General features: G+C 26.5%; 1 protein-coding gene across 3 annotated transcripts in view; it reads right to left on the bottom strand.

The window, feature by feature from the left end:
- LOC142320246 (aristaless-related homeobox protein-like) overlaps positions 1 to 19,855 on the bottom strand; it is a 430,467-nt gene that overhangs the window by 147,437 nt on the left and 263,175 nt on the right. For 2 of the 3 annotated variants that reach the window (XM_075357945.1, XM_075357944.1), the window contains one exon: positions 18,264 to 18,299. The exons of the other annotated variant lie outside the window; for it this stretch is intronic. In XM_075357945.1, coding sequence (XP_075214060.1) covers positions 18,264 to 18,299 — 36 coding nt within the window. The remainder of the gene's footprint in view (positions 1 to 18,263; positions 18,300 to 19,855) is intronic. 3 annotated transcript variants of the gene reach the window in all.

The raw sequence follows: 19,855 nt of genomic DNA, 5'->3' as shown, positions 1-19,855 counted from the left end.
TGCTGTTATATTATGTGGAGATTATAGAACTATTAGTTTTAGTATTATAACTTTTATATATATATATTTTTTTTTTTTTTTGTTAAAAAGTTGAATAATTTAAATTAATCGTATTAATTCACTAACCCGATCATCAGATTTAAATTCTATCTTTTCATTAATTACTTTTATTTTATTTTTGTGTTTTCTTTAAATTTATTATTATTTATTTCTATTCTTTGTAGGATTTCTGTGTAATAAACCTCTAATGTGATCAGAATATTTAGATTTTGGTACGTTATAAACAGTGCGATTATTTTATCTCGTACTATGTGCATCACTTGAACAGTCTCCAAGGCGAGGTTTGTGTAAATTATCATCGCAGATAGGAACATCGTATGAGAGTGCACAAAAGGCCACAAAGAAATTAGGTTTACATGTATACCGAATACGTTGTGTACAGAAACTGAACCCCCTAAACACTGTTAAAAAAATAAGATACTGTCAGTGGTCTATCATTCAGATAGAAAGTGATGGGATGGGCATACTGGATAATGTTATTTTTTACTCATGAAGCGTATTTTCACCTTAGCAGTCACATCATAATCTGAAAAACAGATATTGGTCAATACAAAATCCACACATCTTACATCAATCGCCGCTGCAATCACAGCAGGTAGGGGTTTGGTACTTTGATTTCTCGACGACGAATAGTGGACTCGATTTTTTTTTTGTTTTGAAACCCTTGACAGTCCGGCATACCAGGATGTAATTGTGCAAATTTTAACTCTTCTCCAGCCTGGATGAACGCTATTGTTTCCTGCAACAAGACAGGACAATGTGCCGTACATCCAAAAATTCCATGAAATTTTTTGAAGAAATGTTTGGTGATCGCATGATCTCAAAAGATCTATGACCACCTTGTTCCCCTAACTTATCGTCACCAGACTTAATCTCCGGGGTTTTTGAAAGGACATGTATATCGAGCAACCCATGTACTCTACAAGACCTGGAGCGAGCCATTACTGCAGAGATGAATTCCATCAGTACTGATGTCCAACGAAGGGTGTCAAAAAATAAGATGCGAAGGGTTTGGACCTGGTTTCAGGAAAATGGTGGACATTTCTAACACTTACTGTAAGACATTACCAGTTGAATAACCGGAATAACAATTCATGAATCAAATCAAATGTGAGTATCTCTATATTGTAGTCCATATTGGAATTATAGTATATAGTATCACGATGTGCACGATAAAATGATCGCACTGGTATTTATTTACTTGTAAACATTACAGGAACAAAATTAAATTCTTATTTTTTGCTGCACTATTTTACGGCCGAAATTAATTTAAATAGAATTTAAGATAATTTCAGAAAATTAATTAATTTTCATATGTACTCGAGATTTCTACGTAAATACTAAACTTGAGAAAAAAATAAGGCGAAAGTAGAAAAATTAATTTTTATAAATATCTATATTCTGCTTCTAGGATGCAATTTTCTAGGTCACGTCTTAATAATCCAAATAAGATTGAAATATGTAAAGAAAGTAATAAGTGAATGAATGCATTCGCTATGCAAATACCTAGGTACAAAAAAATTTACCAGAAATAAATTCGTGTGAATTTCTCTTCCTGAAATTAAAAGTCGTAAACATTTCCTTCTCAAAATAATAATATAATTTTTTCATAAGCGATTTACATACACAGTTTTTTAGTATCTTTAAATTAAACATTACATCGAATAACCTAAAGTAATATAATTATAATTGTGCAATATTTTAAATTATAAATATTTTAAATTAAAATAAGGCAGATTACTTATAGTCACCGCCGAAATATTATATGTATTTCTTTGTGAGCAGGCATACGCGCACAAACCAAATGATATCCATAAAAATTAAAATAAAATCGAACTGCTGACATTTAATACAATAATATATAATTATTATTTTTTTAATTAATAAAACTTATAAATGATTCTTTTCCAAATTAATACAATTTTTTTCTTTTAACGGATCTCAAGGAGCATCAGTGAAGTTACTAATAGTCTTAATAGGACCTCCGAAAGGTCCTTTTGAAGAAAATTTGCATTAATTTATAACCGAGTTTATAATTTTTTTAAATGCTATGAAGTTTAGCTACACAATTCAATGAATTATTATTATTTTTATTATTAAGACGTTTTTGTGTTGTTAATGATGGAAAATTGCCAACTCGTGCTGAGATTTAACCAAGAACTAGTTTATGAGAAGGACTATTATAGATCGAGTTTATCTATTTAGTTTGCACATAAATAATCTAGACAATTTCAAAATATTGTATTTTGATCTTATAAAACAACGACTTTTTCACAAATTTATTTAACCTCCAATTTAAACAAGTTAATGAATTTAGAAAAAAATCAACGAAGAATGTAAACAAAAATAATATTTTTATAATTATTACCTATATGAAACTATTTAAATAAACAAACTGACTGAATTTTTCCATATTACAAAAACCGTAGTTGGAAATTAATTTACCTTTTTAACCAACTAATATTTATCAGCTTATTAATTTTTAATGACTGTAAAATATGTACAATTCAAATATAATTCTTTGTTTAAAATCTCACTACATATAAACCGAAAATATTTAAATTATTATCTTGCAGAAACAAATATTATGAATATTTAGGAATTCAAATGGAAATTTATGTTTCATCTTTTGACACAAGAAAGAAAAAAGACAACTTTTTTGATACAGTTCCAATTAAAGTATTTTTACAATATTATAATTAATTTCACATAGTATAATATGAAATCGAAACCATACCAGTATAATTTATGGAATTTTGTAATTTGACTTTCACATAGCTGTATTGAAATTAATTACGTGTACGACTTAATTAAATCATGAAGTTATATTAGTAATGCTCGTAAAAATTTACCTGATCATTAATTTAATCTAAAGGGTTCATAATTGAATTAAATTTAAAACAATTTATTAATTAACAAGTACAACTAAAACATACAAAAATATGTTTAATCCATTCTGCATTTAAATTTATATTATTTTTTAGAAATAGATATTAACCTGTTGACGTGAATTTCTTTTACACTGTACAATAGAAAAAAATTACGTTTTTTTTTTTTTGCTCCACGTATAACTTCTGAACTTTTAAAATAAGCGAATTATAAATTTCTGTCTATCCCTAGAAGTTTTTAAATTCCGAATTAGATTGGATTATTATATAAAACTTATATTTTAACATACATTCTAATATATTTTCAAAGCAGATGGATTATTAATTCCTTAAAAGTATGAAAGTATTAATAATCACAAACATTTACACCCCGTAAGTGTTTGTGATTGTCCTTGTCTTTTATGTTTTAATGTTTATTGTGAAGTTTGTGTTTTTAAATAAAATGTAAGGGCCCTTTACACCCTTACATATGACGATCCTGATGGAGATAATAATTTCTTTTAAAGAATGTGACGAGGGCTATGTGACGAGGATCGACTGCTAAGGTCTTACCTTAGCAGTCGATGCCCGTAAATATTCAGTTAAAAAAAAAAAAAAAAAAAGTATTAATAATTGGTACGCAAATTTTAACTTTCTTGAGTTTAAAACAGTTTTGATTGAATTTATAATGAAAATTTTTAATATTCAGATACAAATACACTTTAAATATTTAAATATATGTTAATAAACAGTTAATTATGTTAAATTTTCTATTACAATTAATTTTTTATAAAAAGAGTAAACTGTAGTAGGTGTTTGAGCGAAGACCAAATTGTTACACAAGATAGAGAGTAAATAATTTCTCGGTGGATAAATTTAATATCATTTTTAAGTTTTAAAATATTATGAAAAAATGTGGTTGGAACAATAGGCTGATATTTCTGTGAAATAATGAAATCAAGAGTGAAATTTTCTTTAAAGTTGCATGCAAATCAGTAGTTGCCGATAAACGGCAGGAATTGATTCGATGTTATGAAAAACATAACTTTCAGTCCTATCGATAAACGAAAATAAAAAGTGAAATAATATTCAAGCGTAAAAATCGTACAATAATTTTTTAAGGAGATAGAAAAAATTTTCTTGTAATACTATAACACTTATCGCTAATTACTAGTTCATAAATTCATACAATTTTACTATATTAACATACACGTAATATGGAATAGGCTGAATCGGTCGTCTTTTTTTGCATTTTAATAAGCTAAAATTAAGGAAGTGGTTACCTTTTATTTCAACTTTACCTACATAACTGCTAGAATGAAGATTTTATGAAAAAAATAATAAATTCCATATCCACACGCGCGCACTTTAAGTTAATTTTAAATAAAATAATTTTAAAAAGCCATAAGTATTTAAAATATAAAAGTATGACAATATAAGTACATTTTTTACATACATTGCGCATAGAGTTTTTTCTCGAAGATAAGTAAGACGACTTTTTCGAGAACAAAAAGCACCCAAAATAGAAACCATTTCAGAAAACATGACTATCAGAGGAAAAGTTATTCCAATATACTGGTAAATTTAACGATAAGTTTTGCATTTGGTGAGACTTAACCGTAACATTGTAATAACACAGTTGGAGCGGTTAAAAAAATTTTAAATAAGTAACTATAGATACAAAAAAATTCTTGTGAAATTCTGCTCAAGAAGATCGACTTCTCGTTTCTGGCGTCTCACTACTACGCAGTTAGAAACGCACTGATTTTCAGAGTACAACACTATTTACGTTAGATTCATCGGTAGACTCTACACACAAGAATCAAGTTTCAATTCATTCAAACGCGTATGAAAAATTCACCGCTACATAATCAACATAATCTCAAATTGTTTTGATTTTAAATTCAGCATAACTCAAGAAAGACTCTACTAAGCTTCATAAAATTTTCACATGCACAACTTGAGATAAACTACTATAGTATGTCTAAATTTTAATAAAATTGATCTAGCAGTTTTGGAGATTTTCGTGACATTTTATACATAGGTTTATAAATACTCAAGGAAACCCCATTTTAGTGGTATTTTCATATTCCTCATACCTAAACGTAAAGAAACTTTATTTTCACTCCCTCTACTCCCATTGTGCGACCTAAAGTAGTAACAGATGTTAATGCAGATATACTGAAAAGAAAATAATTTTTATTATTTGTGTATATACAAATAATTTAAAAAAATTTTCATTTTTTTTATTAATTTATTTATGTCTAAACTCAATTTGAACATTTTTATATCTGAAAACAACTAAAAGGTTATTTTAATTAGACTAGATGTTTTTATTATTATTATTATTATTATTATTATTATTATTATTATTATTACTACTACTACAAAAAATACTTTCGTTAAAATTTTATGTTTAGTTTTATTGTTTTATTTTATTTTATTATATTCAAAATATTACTAACGAGTTATTTATAAAAAAAAGAAAAGAAAACAGATAATAACAACATAATCTTGTAATAATATATTTATATATGTGTACATACATTGTGTATAATTTATAGCTTCCCACGTAAACAGACATTAATATATTCAGATTTTTATTACCCTTTAAAAAGTTTGATTAACCACGACTATTTTTACTTATTTTTATTCTGTTTAAAAAGATAATACTTACCCTATACACGAAGTTAAATAAATATTATACAATTTTATTACCTTTTACAATATGATTGTATTTAAATAATATTTGTCATTTAAATTTATGGCTTGATTCGGTTGAAAATAAAAACAGTTTGTTATAATTTGTATAAAATAGTATGACAATTTATAAAATTGATTTGGTCAGAAAAATTAATGTAATATTTATGGAATAGCATTATTATTAGACTTCTTGTGTTTTGAGAAAACCATGTTAGTTATAAAGATATGAGCATTTATATTAGTACATGTTATCCTTGTGCGGGTACATCCGCGCACTCACGCGCGCACATACAGAGAGAGAGAGAGAGAGTGTCTTTCCCTCAATCAATTTTACTTTCCCGCCTAGAGAGCGCTATAGCAGAGCTATAACTGTAGACAGGAAAGTATTGTAATCGGCCCAATTTTGGCATATGCGGTTTCCACCGGATCTTGATGTTTTGACACCAAAGGGACCTAAAAAACCAGATGGAAAACTTCTGGATGTTAATGAAATTCCGTATGTACGTGTGTTCGGTGTTGCCCTCTAAATCACCTTATATCTCCAGAGCTACTCGACCGATTTTGACCAAAGTTGGGCAAATTACTTCTATATAATGGCATTGATGCCATTCAATTTTCAACTTAAAAGGTCAAGGGGATGAGCATGTAGAGCAAGGTCACCTTCAATATCTCGAGATTTCGCCTAATTAAGTTTATATTCTCTTAGGCACATTTGTTAACAATTAAAACGTAGCAATATTTACAAAAAAAAAATGGTTTTTGCAGAATCGCAACCCCACCCACAAAAAAATGCTGTTGTAACGTCACAGGTAAACGATAGAATTAAATAAGTGAAAAATATTTAAAGTGTAAAAAACTAACTCGGTCTGGCTGGGTTTCGAACTCGATCGAGTTCGAAACCCAGACCGATGAGTTAAGCCTCGCGGCTACACCAACTGGCAACCGTATGAAGAAAATTTGTTTTATGAAAGTAGTAAAACTACATTAGTTTAGTTAGTGCTGACCTTCGCCGCTAGTACAGCCACACCCGCGAAAATTAAATACGGTGTTTGCATGCGATTTATTTAGAATCATTTTATTAAATAAACGAAAAATATATTTAAATAAAATGATAAATATTTTTAATTAAGTTGTGAACCGTATGTAAGCCGTGCATCAGGAACAATCCACAGTTGTAGGACATTCCCGGAATGTTTTGATATTTCTTTGACTATGGTAGTAGCCTGTATATTTTTAAAATTGAGTGTTAATTTCTTTAGAAAACTAAAATACCATAACTAAATTATAAAAGAGAATTTTTAATAAAACTTTTGTTTGTTAAGCTGCCCATATAACCTCTTAATGAACTGTAAAAGATTGATGTTATTCTTTCTTCATTGTTTTTATAATAAATTATTCTTTGTGTTTAAAATTATTCGTTTTGTATGGACAAGACGATAAAATATCAACAAAAAGGAATTATAAAAAGTATTTATTGTGTTAACAAAAAACTAAAAATTACAGTTTACTATTTTAAATTATTTAAATAATTCAAGCATTATATATATTAATACAACGAAGAAAGATTCCTATGTGAAAGGAATCTATCTTTCCTATAAGAAAGATTCCTGTGTGTGTGTGTGTGTGTGAGCACGCACACACACACACACACACACACACACACACAAAATCACATTTTTATATGTATATATAAATCAATTTTGTGTTTCTGATAAAACAGAAACATTGTTCTTACGGGAAAAATGTTAAATTAAGATAAGATTAAATCATACCTGATATAATTAAAATCGTTTCACCGCTATTTCATAAATGAGAACAAATTTTTAAATAGAGACTTATAAATTTTACTAAAATTTTAAATTTTCATTACAGTAATAAATATTACTAAAAATATTAACGATGATGAAGGGAAGGCGTGATTTTAAAACCAGGGTTTTTTGTTTATTAGAGAGAATGAATGTCACGTGATGATTTTTATCTCTCAAAAAATACGATACTACTATAGAATAGAAGTAATTAACCTAATCGGTTACTCATATTGTATATAGGTATAATTAAAATTTTATGAAAGATATTCACCAATCAATACTGAAGAGGTGGAGTCGACTAATCGATTCAGGAATCAGATTTTTTTTACAAAGTTTTTATAAACATTTAGTTTGTTAACCTATATGATCACATTGTTTTATACATTTTATTTGTGATTATTTTAATAATAATAATAAGATTTAAAGATTAAATTAACGTTTTTTTGTTTTTTGTATTTTTTTCTTTTTTAAATTTAAATGTAATTTGGATTACCAAATCATATAATTTTTTTAAATCCATAAAAATAAGATAAGAATTTTTTATTTATTATAAAATCTGTTGTTTTACATTTTAATATTTTATTAATGAAAAATTCATAAATAATCTACCGATTAATAAGTAATCTATCACTTAACTGACCTTATATCTAATAGTATGCTTGAATCTGAAAAAATCTTTTATTAGATTAGGTAATTTATTTTTATTGAAGATATTCTTCTGCTGACAAGGATAGAAATAATACATTTTTTCTTAAAAAAGAAATACAACCAAATCGCTCTCAGATATATTCATTATTAACGTAAACATACCATACTACTACTGTATATGTTATAAAATTTCTGTTTAAAAGATTACCTTGTGTGGGTAATTATTATTAAATTAATAAATAAAAAAATTATAATAATAATAATGGTTAATAAAACCAGCTTGGCAACTTCAACTGATAATTTCTTGGTTTTTGAAATATGTAATTATACCTTGCAATTGTGTGTGTGTGTGTTTGCAATTACACTTCGCAATGGATTTTCTAATTTCCTTTCAAGTAATTGCATAATTAGAATAGATTATTCCCTTACATTATTGATGCAAATTAAATTAATATGTGAATTGAAGGATTTATTTATATAAAGACTAATTAAATTAACCGGATTACAGTAATACAATCTACTCAGCGATTATTTATGATCAAAATAATTATTGTATCTAAAGATAAATGTAGAACAGCATTTTTATATATATATATTGTGGATTAACATGTTAAAAATAAAAGTGAATTAATTATTTCGGACTTTTTTTTAGGTTTGTAACCTGTTTTATTCATATAAGTACAATCAATACTTTTTATCATATTTGATTTTGCTTGTACGATGAAACAACGCTTTTGAATTTATAATTTCGAATAAATTAGCAACAAAATTTGTGTTAATCAGTAGAGTATAAATTCTAACACTTATTGGCAAGCCGGGTATCCAGCTCAAAATTCGCATCAAAATCCTTTTACCAAAGCTCAGATAAAACCTTGGGAAAAATTGGTATAAAAGACGATAAGATATTATAACTATTATTATTATAGCTTATGTTTTTTTTTAATTGGATTTCAGAATTTAAATGTTTTACACTTAACCACAAATTTATTAAAACAGAAAAGAAAAAAGTTAATTGATTCTTAGTAAATATTTGTCTGCGTTGGATATAGAAATTTATCACTGAAGATGATTTATGGAATTTTTTGTCTGTCTACCTCTCTGTTAATAAAATATTTTAACATCTTTTAAATAACTTTCTAATACTTAATTCGATACTTAATTTAATTCGTTACTTTTTCTACTACAAAAGAATTACTTAACTGTCAAAGGAAGTTAGTTCTCTTATTATGTCAAGGATTAGCATTAACACATAGTCTATTTTCAATAAAAAAGAATTTTTGTAAGAGTTTTTCTATAATTGAAATTTATTTTTAAAACGTTTTGATTGTTTTTTACTCAACTTTATGACAGACGTTCACTGTGCTAAGCACTTTCTTTTGTTGAGGATAAATAAAATTTCATTAAGAAAAATAATAATTAAGTTTAAAAAATGTAAAAATTTGTCTGAAATCAAACTAACCCTTTAGATCAGCAAAAATGTTGCTTCACTTATAAATAACTAACAGTTATAAATAAATAATGATGTCTCTTTCCTCTTACTTCTGATGTTATAAATTCTTCTGTATATAGGTATGTTACAACCGTACCGGTTGTAGATCACTCTAAAACATGCCATATTAATTCTTAAGAATAAATGCCTATGCCAGGCTTAAGGCATCCTACGCCTAATCATCCATTGCCAAGCTTACTAAAGAAATCGAGAGAAAATTTTATTACCGTTTCCTTTTTTTACTGAACTAAATATACCTTGCATAACAGCGTATCAAAGCCCTCCAAAATTCAAACGTTCAGGCCTACATGAGGCCTGGTTTCTTCATTCTGGTACAGAATGAAAATGGAACAGAATGAAGGTACTTCATTCTGTTCCATTTTTGATTATATAATTCATTTGAATTATAGAATCAAAAGTATTTAATTATCAGTAACTTTTCCAACAGATAAATGTGGTTTTTACTGTAGAGTGTTTTTATTCTCTGATTACTTTGAAGAAATACAATCAAACTCGAGTTAAACGTTTGATCCAGTGTTTATTGGCTTATTATACAACCAATTTAATTCCTAATATTTAGATTTTTAAAAAAATCGGGAAGTAATTATTTTTAAATGAAAATATTTTTTCTTAATATTAATTCTACATTTATGATGTAATCTGCCAATTATTACACGAGCTATTTTTAAAAGTAATTTATTATGCATACGTGTATTTGTTCTAGTGTATGTGATATGCGCAATATTTCAATGAGGAAATTATGTTGATTTTACAGTGCAGTACCTACTAATAAATGATATAACTTAAAGACAAGAAAGTAAATCGAGTTTAAAGAACAATAGGTTAAATAAAAAATCCAATCTTAAAATCAAAAGGTGAAAGAAAATCTGATAATATGTTATAATAATGTTCGATATGTTAAAAGAGAACTTAACGTAAAACATGAGAGAATGGTTACATAAATATTCTAGATTAGATTTAAAATGTAAACCTAAGGAGAAAATCTTGCTTTTTTATGTTAAAAAAATATATTAATTAAAAGTGACCCAGTTAATGGACAATTATAGTTAGTCTATAATATATTTATTAACTAAATGATATTGCAGTTTTATAATTATATTCTAAAGTAATAAATACAATTAAATATTTAATTTCTTTATATTAATAATAAACCTAAATAACATATACTATAAGTAGGTTAATTATAAATGCTACAACTTTTCTTGTTCTTCAAAAAATATTTTTGTCGTAAAAAATCTTGATTCGATAAAAAATAAAATTTAATAACTTCATCATATTAATAAATTATTAAAAATTTGTATCGATAATTAATGAGAATATTATCGATAATTATTATATCTTATAATCTATTTTATTGTTCAACTTTCCTCATTCTACACGTTATTATCTCATGTTATTGTACCGATTGAGGTTCAGCAAGCATACCACTTAAAATATTTTGCTTCGTCTTAATACGATCATTCTCAGATTAAAATGAAAGAATGTAATATTTTCTGCGATTAAAACACTTCACATATTTTAAAAAATAAACGGACAAAAATAATTTTTATTATTCACTTTTATTCCTAAACCACTTACGATAACATTTATTCCCGCGAAAAATTGTTATATTTTAAAGTAATTACTTCATAAAATTAGATTATTTTAGTAGTTAAGAATTAAAATAAATTTATTTGTTAAAATATATAAGTAGTGAAGAAAAGAGTACCAGGTTGTATAAAAAGAAGATATTACAAACTTCGATGATGATAGGCCATTTCAAAGATGGAAACTGAGAAAGGATGATTATCTTCCTCTCTGTTTTCCTAAACTAACAAGCTTTTGTTAATTATTGCCAATATTCATAAAAAAAAAAAATAACGATAAAATAAATGAAAACGAAATCCAGCAATTAGTTACGCATTATTACTTAAAAAACAATACGAAAAAAATTGTAAGCACCTCATCGAAAAAACAATTAAAAAATGATGCAAAATAAAGTTCAGGAATCGCGAATATTTCTAAGCACAAGGACATGTAGAAGAATAGATTATGATGTTAATTATTACGTGAAGGTTTTAACTTTATACATATTGTAACTGCAAGTTTCTCTGTCCTCAGAATTTTATTCCTGCATCCTTCATCCTCATTCTGATATAAAAAAAACTTTAAAGAAATTTTAAAACTTGTAAAAAGACTACACCATGTATATACATATATAGTATAAGTTAAAGGTTATACAAATTTCGATTATTTAAAAAGATTTAAAAAAAAATACATTTTTTTTTAAATCAAGAAACGATTTTCGAGTTTTAAAACGTTCAGTTTTTGGTTTATTATCAATTATTATTCCCAATCAAATTATGAATAGTTTAAAAAACATGGAAAACAAAAGAAATGAATAGTAGTTTATTTATTTAAATAAAGTCATTTTGTTATCACTAACACAATAATAATTAGTTAAACAAATAATTAATGCAGATTTATGTATGTCTATGTTATAATAGATTCACGCCAATAATAGATTCACAGTTTAAAAACTACACAGAGTTTGTCTGGAAGGAAATATTTGTAAACAGAATATTTGATAATTATAAACAAAATTAAATTAAATTATAATTTAGAAGCTGTTAATATAAATTATTTAAATATTTAGTACGTGTTTACATTGAAAAGAGATGCAAAAAATTCAGGGTTAATTAATAAGTATTATTATAACTCAATATAAGAGTAAGACTGATGTACGTTATAATAATCTAACATCTGTAATTCCTGAAATGTTTTTTTTTTAAATAAAATCTCTACAAACCATCTCCTTTTTTTATTGTTTAATAATTGGCCCGGATTCGTACTTAGATTAAAACTATGCAAATATCATGCATTTTTTATCTGTAAGGTACACTTTTTTATTTCATTATCATACATATATTTATTCAGATAAATATAATTGAATGTAAGATCCAGTCTTAACTAAGGAATTAAATCGTTTTACATCATAAAATTTAATTTAGTTAACTATAAATTAGATAAATTTCGAAAACAGATATTTTTATATCAGTTAATGGAGAATTTTATATTAACCCGAATGTTACAATGGCTTTTTTTTTTAACGCAATCGAATTTAATATCCGACGGAAGGGAATATAATATCGTTCAAATATAAAAACAAAACAAAAATTACAGTTAGATACTTTCGTGACTGTATTATTAAAATCATTAAAATAGAAAAATGAATGTATATTATTACATTATACGCGCCAATAATGACTGAATCATTTCGATGAGGTCTGTAAAGTACTCTATTTAGTATTAATACGGGTTTACACTGTACAACAACAAACTATAAAAGTGTAATCTATCGTTTTAAAAAAGTAACCTTTTAGTTGTTGCTACGGCTTGTAATTACTACTGTATGAGACGTTGAGTACCTCGTGGACAAGCCAGAGGCGTTTCGATAATAATTACTTTCAGTTAATAAATAAATTTAAATTCAATATTTTAAACTCAATTCGGTTGTTGATGGACTGTGCGACTAAAAACCCGTTAAAAGCTGTCGATAAACCTGATGTGGGTTGGTCCCAATATAATTTTGTGTATAATGAAAGATGGAATTAAGCCGGTAAATTGACCGGCCATCTGGTCCATAGTCTGCAATTATTTTCTGGTCGATTGCTGTTTAGGAGGGTGCTCCAATTCATAGATAATGTCGAGAAAATGCTGTTTAGATTATCCGTTAATAATATATTATTATTTACAGCATTTTAACCGATAACGTTGTTTTTTTACGTGCTTCTTCTATTTAAAATATTTAAGTTAAAGCTTAAGTAATAAAACATCTTCTGATATTTATTGACTATTTTTGTTTATGTTACCTCTAGTTATTTAAATTTATTTTATAATAACTATCTGAAGAAAATTAAAAATTAACTTCAAATTTTCGCAGTAGGTCAACAAAACCATCTATTGTATTCTGGATGCTGCAGAATCCGAGTTCAAATTCAGCTTTTATTATTTATATAGATTTAAATTCATTCAAACATGTTATGAAGTTACATTAATTAAATATAATGTATTATAATTGATTAATTACAACTGTAATTATGTATAATATTATATTAATATAACAATTTATTAATGTAAAATATTAAGAATCAAGGCAACATAAGGGTTACTGATACTCAAAAATCTGATGGGGATACCACATGTCTTCCTTGTACGCCTATTAAATTACATATACACATTTTTTTTTTAATGAAAAGTATAAAAAATTTGATTTCATTAATAAAATCTGATATTTTTTCATTTTTTTTTTTTTTTATTTTTTTATTATTGAATTATTAATCATACTTTTTTTACAATCAGAGGTTAATAATTATTAATAAATCAATATATTTAAATTTTAAAAAAACGTAAAAAAGGAGATGAGGTCTGATTCGAACCGATGTGCTTTCCCCTCGTTTGATCCAAATATTTCATTAATTAAACTTTTATTTGGCTATAACTCTGGAACCAATGAAAATAATTACCACATGATATATCGTTGAAAAACTCTCAATCAGGGCTTATTACTGCAGTTAAGAAAAAATCCATCATCCACATTATTTTGAATTTTGGGCTTTTTTGGACATTTTTGGTCCATTCGATTGCAATCAAAAGGAGAGGTGGGGAACTAGATGTTACAACAGTCCTAAATCAAAAATTTCAATATTCTACGGCTAATCGTTTTTGAGTTATGCGAGATTCATACGTACGTACAGACGTCCCACTGAAATTAGTCAAAATGGATTAAGGATTGGTCAAAAGGGATATTTGAAAACCGAAATTTTTCGCGATCACAATATTTACTTTTCTTCGTACAAGGAAGTAAAAAGATCCTCTGTCACTAAAAAGAGATTAAGAAATTATTTTTCTTTAATATCATATTTTTAAATAATCATACGATTGTATTTTTATTTTAATAAATTGAAAAATTTTCATTGATTATTTTTTTAATTTGTAGTTTTGAAGAAATGTAAATTTTTCTTTATTCTGATAAAAAATTGTGATATGATATTTCAGTCGTTTTTCATTTTAATTTGAAATACGTTGATAGAATTCAACAAAATCTGTAAATAAATATACGGAAAATTGTATAGTTTTTACAAAAGGTTTTCGTAAGATAAGATCAATCCGTTTGGAGTACCACCGTCCAAACTTTAAATTATTACTGCGTTTTCTGACGGCTTAATACATTTTACAGATAAAATTTGTTTTAAATTTTCTGAAAATAATAATCGCATTATCATTTTAAAATATATATATATATATATATATATAAATTATGAAAAAAACGTTTTGGCTTTTATAATTTAATTACAAATATTTTGATGGAAATACTAATTCATAATTTCTAAAAAAAAAGGGAAAAAATGAACCTTGTGAATTTCCTGTAATAAAATCTAATGTATATTTTAGGCCTAGGTAAATCTTTACGGATTTGATCCCCTCTCTTCAAAGAATACTTATTTGATCGATTTCTCAAGTTTTTTATCAAAACATTTTTTCAAAATTGTTGAGAACATGAATCGAATAATTTCCAAGAAGGAGGGGTTGTGCAATAGTTTTTTTCTGATGCAGTAGTTTACTGTAGTTTTGCAGTAGTCACATAACGGTAAGTTATTTCATAAAGTTAGTTATCAAATATTATTATAAAAATTACTTCATCAACAAAATACACCTTTTATTTTATTTTAATTTTTTTTTATACACACTAACAGTTGTTGACATTTTGAGCCTACCCTAAAATTAATATTTTAACGGTCGATTAAACTTAAATGAGATCGATGATAAAATACATCAAAAGCAGGTGGTAAATTTTAACAAATAAAATAAAGGGAGAGAATTCTACGAGCGATGAAGCTCATCGCTCTGAAGTTCACGCTTACAAGTTCAGGTTGTACTAACGTTTTCTGTGGTTGCCCTTGATCTCTCTGAATAAGTGGTAAGATTGTTCGTTCCTTTTAAATGATTGCGGCTAATGTCAACACCCTCCCACCTTTTTAAAAATTACTATAGTTCGTTACACTCGGTCGCGTTAATTGGTCTGGTAGGATAAAGCCTAACTAGAAACTCTTATTGGCCAACAACTGCAACCTTTCCAAACCGTTGCAATTTCTGGGGTCACTAAACGTTTTTATTATTATCACGCAGAACAATCGAATTCGAACTAGCGAAAATAGTGATATTTCTCTCGAATGAATAAATTTATTTCATTTTATCGATTTAATTCACTGTTAAATCTAGACAAAACTGTGTTCTGTCAAATAAATAGGTTATTTAAAATATAGCAAACGTTAAAAATATTTTCAAAGATTTATTATATTGGTTATAATTGTGAAAAAAGAATATTTAGATAATTTTACCTCACAGGGAAAACAAAATAATAGACTCGATTTTGGTAAGCAATATAGTTTGATTTAAAATAAGAACTATCAAATTTTCAAAATTATTGAATTTAAAATAAAAAGAGATTTTGGTATTACATAATTTATAAAATAATAATACGTGAATGTTAAGTTTCAGAAAAATAATGATTTAAAGTGAGCTGACGTAATTCACAAGTCAATCTCGTAAATGAACAGCCATTCTCAAAAATACAATCATCCCATTTCAAGGGTTATGAGGGAAAGTGACGATAGAAGTGGTTTCCTGATTTCTTCTCAGCGAGCTAAATATACATTAGCATATCAGCATGTCAAGCCCGCCGAAATGAAGTTATATTCGATCCTACAAGAGACATCTTCATTATGTCACCTCAGGGAATCAGGTGTTTTACATGAATCACCGCAAAAAAGACAGGGACTGGGAAAAGTGTAAAAGAGGAAGTTAATGTGCACATCTATTAATAAAAAATAATTAAACATTTTTTTTAACCATCTTACCAGCAAAAATAAATAAATATGTTCTCAAGAGGTTTCGGTCTTTCAAACCATGATTAGGAGATTAAAAATATTATAAATTAAAAATTAAAATGAATACACAGTCATGTTTGAATGTCAACAGTATACTCTAGACTGTTGACATTCAGTCATGACTGTGTACTCATTTTTATTTTTGACTTTAATATTTTTAATTTCCTGATGATGGTTTGAAAAAACCGAAAGATATTGAGAAAAAAAAATTTGTTTTTTGCTGGTAAGGTAGTTAAAAAAAAAATGTTTGTTTTTTATTATTAAAATATATCAACGGAAACCATGTTTAAGAAATTTTCACATTTATTTTTGAGAAACAATGCCGTTTTATATATTTGTTCTACTCTGAAGGGGGAAAAATAGCAACGTCTTACTAATTTTGTGGAAAATGCTTAAATTTAAAGAACTAAACAAAAATTAAAACAACTTTTTCTATTTTCTTTTTAAGTTCAACTTCTAGAAGTAAGCCAAATTACAACTGAACAGTTGTTCAGTAGTATTATAACATTTTTGGCGCCGATTTAAAAAATAAAAATTTATTAAAAAATTGTTAAAAAAGAGTTTGTTTTCGAATTCGATTATTATATTTTTTCGATATTTTTTTAAGTTTATTTTATTATAGACTTTATCGAATAATGTCCAATGAATTTTTATTTTCTTCTACGTTAAAATATTATCTAGAGAATAGACATGCTTAAAAACATCACAAGTCCCAAAAGAAAAATTCAGCATGAGCCGTAAAAGGCTAGAAATTTGCATCTCGATGAAAATAAAAAAAGAAGAAATACAGAGAAATGAAGGAAAGAAACTATTATTGAGAGCGAGCTAAATATTTTCTTCTACATCATGAATATGCGTCGTAATTTTGTTGTATTTACGTGTGATAATGTCGAATATAAAATAACATTAAACTATAATTACGCTTTAACAATCCAATAATAAACAGTGATGACAATGTGCAAATAAAAAATATCTTGGACATACATAAAATATATATTTATACCTAACGGGTCGGATTCAGAATCTCCTCCTTTACTAAAGTTAGTTAAAAATTAAAAATTTTAAATTACAATACCAACAGGAGATAAATATTAAAAATTAAAAAGCACGATTGCCAAAAAAAAAATTGCTGACAAACATTGCTCTAATGTAGGATAATTAAAAAGCGTACAATTTTGTAAATAATATTCGTATGTAGTTTGATTTTTTTTAAATTTATTTAAACATATATATATATATATATAACCTACTACACTCCTGGTAACGTTAGGATTCCAAAGCGGGGTTATACATCTAAATCGGTTCAGCCGTTGAGCTCCTATGGTGGAACATACATACACATACATCCTAAATATATTCCACTTTATTTTTGGGCAGTCGTGTAATTAAACTAGAAGAAATGTAAAAAAAATCTATAAAAATTAGTATTTGCAGTTTATACACGTCTATTTATTTCTTTATGCAATAATTCCTAAACTCTCAATATTGTCTCCCGGCTACCATTTTGTTGTAGGGTTATAATTACCGATACTTAATGACCCGACGGCCCAGTTGTAGTTTCCAATAGGCCCCGATTCAAAATTAATACCCCGAACTTCTGGAAAGTACGAAAATGTCATAAGAATCGATCAATTTTTTTTTTATTACAATAATTTTTGAGAATTAGTATTATTTAGTTAATTACTGAGGAAAATAATGAAAAATAATATATATAATGAATTTCAAAGGTACTACTTACGATTATCTGAATTGTTGTCGGTGAAAATTGTAGTACCTGAAATTAAAATAATATAAAATTAGTATCATAAACACTTTATATAAATCATTAATTGAAAAATTATAAATAGGACAATACATCAATTTAAAAAATATAAAGCATACATCTACATAGCTATTAATATGTAATAATTTAACAAATAATATAGAATAGCCTGAGCACAACTTATAATTCATTTATAATCTGAAACATTACGATTAACTGGAAATTCTTACCATTCTATTTTGTATCATGGTAAAATAAACATTTGCAATACTTTACAGTGTAGGAATACTATGAAAGTACAGTTTTGATGCAAATTACATGCTATTTTATACAATCTACGTTCTTTTTTGTTGTAAAATAAGTTTTAATTACGAGTAAAAAGTACTTGGAAACCTAACTAGAATCAATTTTTAACACATTAATCAACAAGTTAGAAAATAATGAAAGAAATTTTATTAAAAGTGAAAATAAATTACATAATTTCTAAATATTTTATTGAATTACTGTTATGAATTATAATCATTTGCCTAAGCAGAGAACTTAACAAGTCCATAAAAAAGACTAACTTAATTTACATAATGGTTAGAATAACTAATTGTTTATGCATAACGAAAATAAAGTTTTTTTTGTTGTAATTCTGTCATTTTTATGATTTGTTAATATTTTTACATAATATTGTATAATGTTTTTATATAATACAACAATATTTAAAATAAATTTAATTAATTGGCAACGTAGGTTAAAAAATTGACAATGAATATAAACAAAATTAGAATTGTGCTTATTGGCCTATCATAACCATTGAATATTTATTACCTTAGCTCGACCTCTGCTATTCTCTTTTTCTTACATATTATAAATTCAACCCATTCTCCCATTTATAATAAAAAAAAAAAAAAAAAAAAAAAAAAAAAAAATAGTAATAAAGATTATATACTGGTACGTGACTTCAGTCTATAACTGCTTTTGATCTTAATTTTGATTTTTAGCCTTGAAATAGATTATTCTTATCATGATTTTATAATTTATAAAATTAATTTCCCGTCCGCGCTTGTGTATATGTGTGTGCGCGCGCGTGTGTATACGAGCTCGCTCGTGTGCGTGACTGTACATACGATTGTCTACAAAATAAATAGCTTCTAAGTTTATTTAATTTGTTTCTGTATGTGTGTGTTTTTTCTTTCTTACTTTACTAACAAAACCAGAAAGACTCGTTAAATAGAGTTAAAAGAAAAGAAAACGGTCAACCCTTTCGGCGATTAGGCAGTTACTAAGCAATTATCCAAGTATTATAGCATCTCCCATCGTCTATATGACGGGAAGAAAAAGAAAATTAGTAAAAAAACAAAAAAGGTTACACGAAGTAAATTATAAATAGAACAAAAATAAGAAGCAAACACAATATGTGGATCATAGAAGAACGCTGCGACCAGCAGCTTATTAAAAACCTCTTAATGAGTCTAATGGTAGTAGTAAACTACCCGGCAGGTTTGCTTAATTTCTATATCTTATTAGTTAACAAAGTGTAATTTTGCCATTCCTGAATCCTCCTCCGTGTTACGCCATCC

This window comes from Lycorma delicatula, chromosome 2 (assembly GCF_047948215.1).
Source record: "Lycorma delicatula isolate Av1 chromosome 2, ASM4794821v1, whole genome shotgun sequence".
NCBI lineage: Eukaryota > Metazoa > Arthropoda > Insecta > Hemiptera > Fulgoridae > Lycorma > Lycorma delicatula.
The sequence above is the reverse complement of the archived record's forward strand: the minus strand, read 5'-3'. Positions and strand labels throughout refer to the sequence as shown.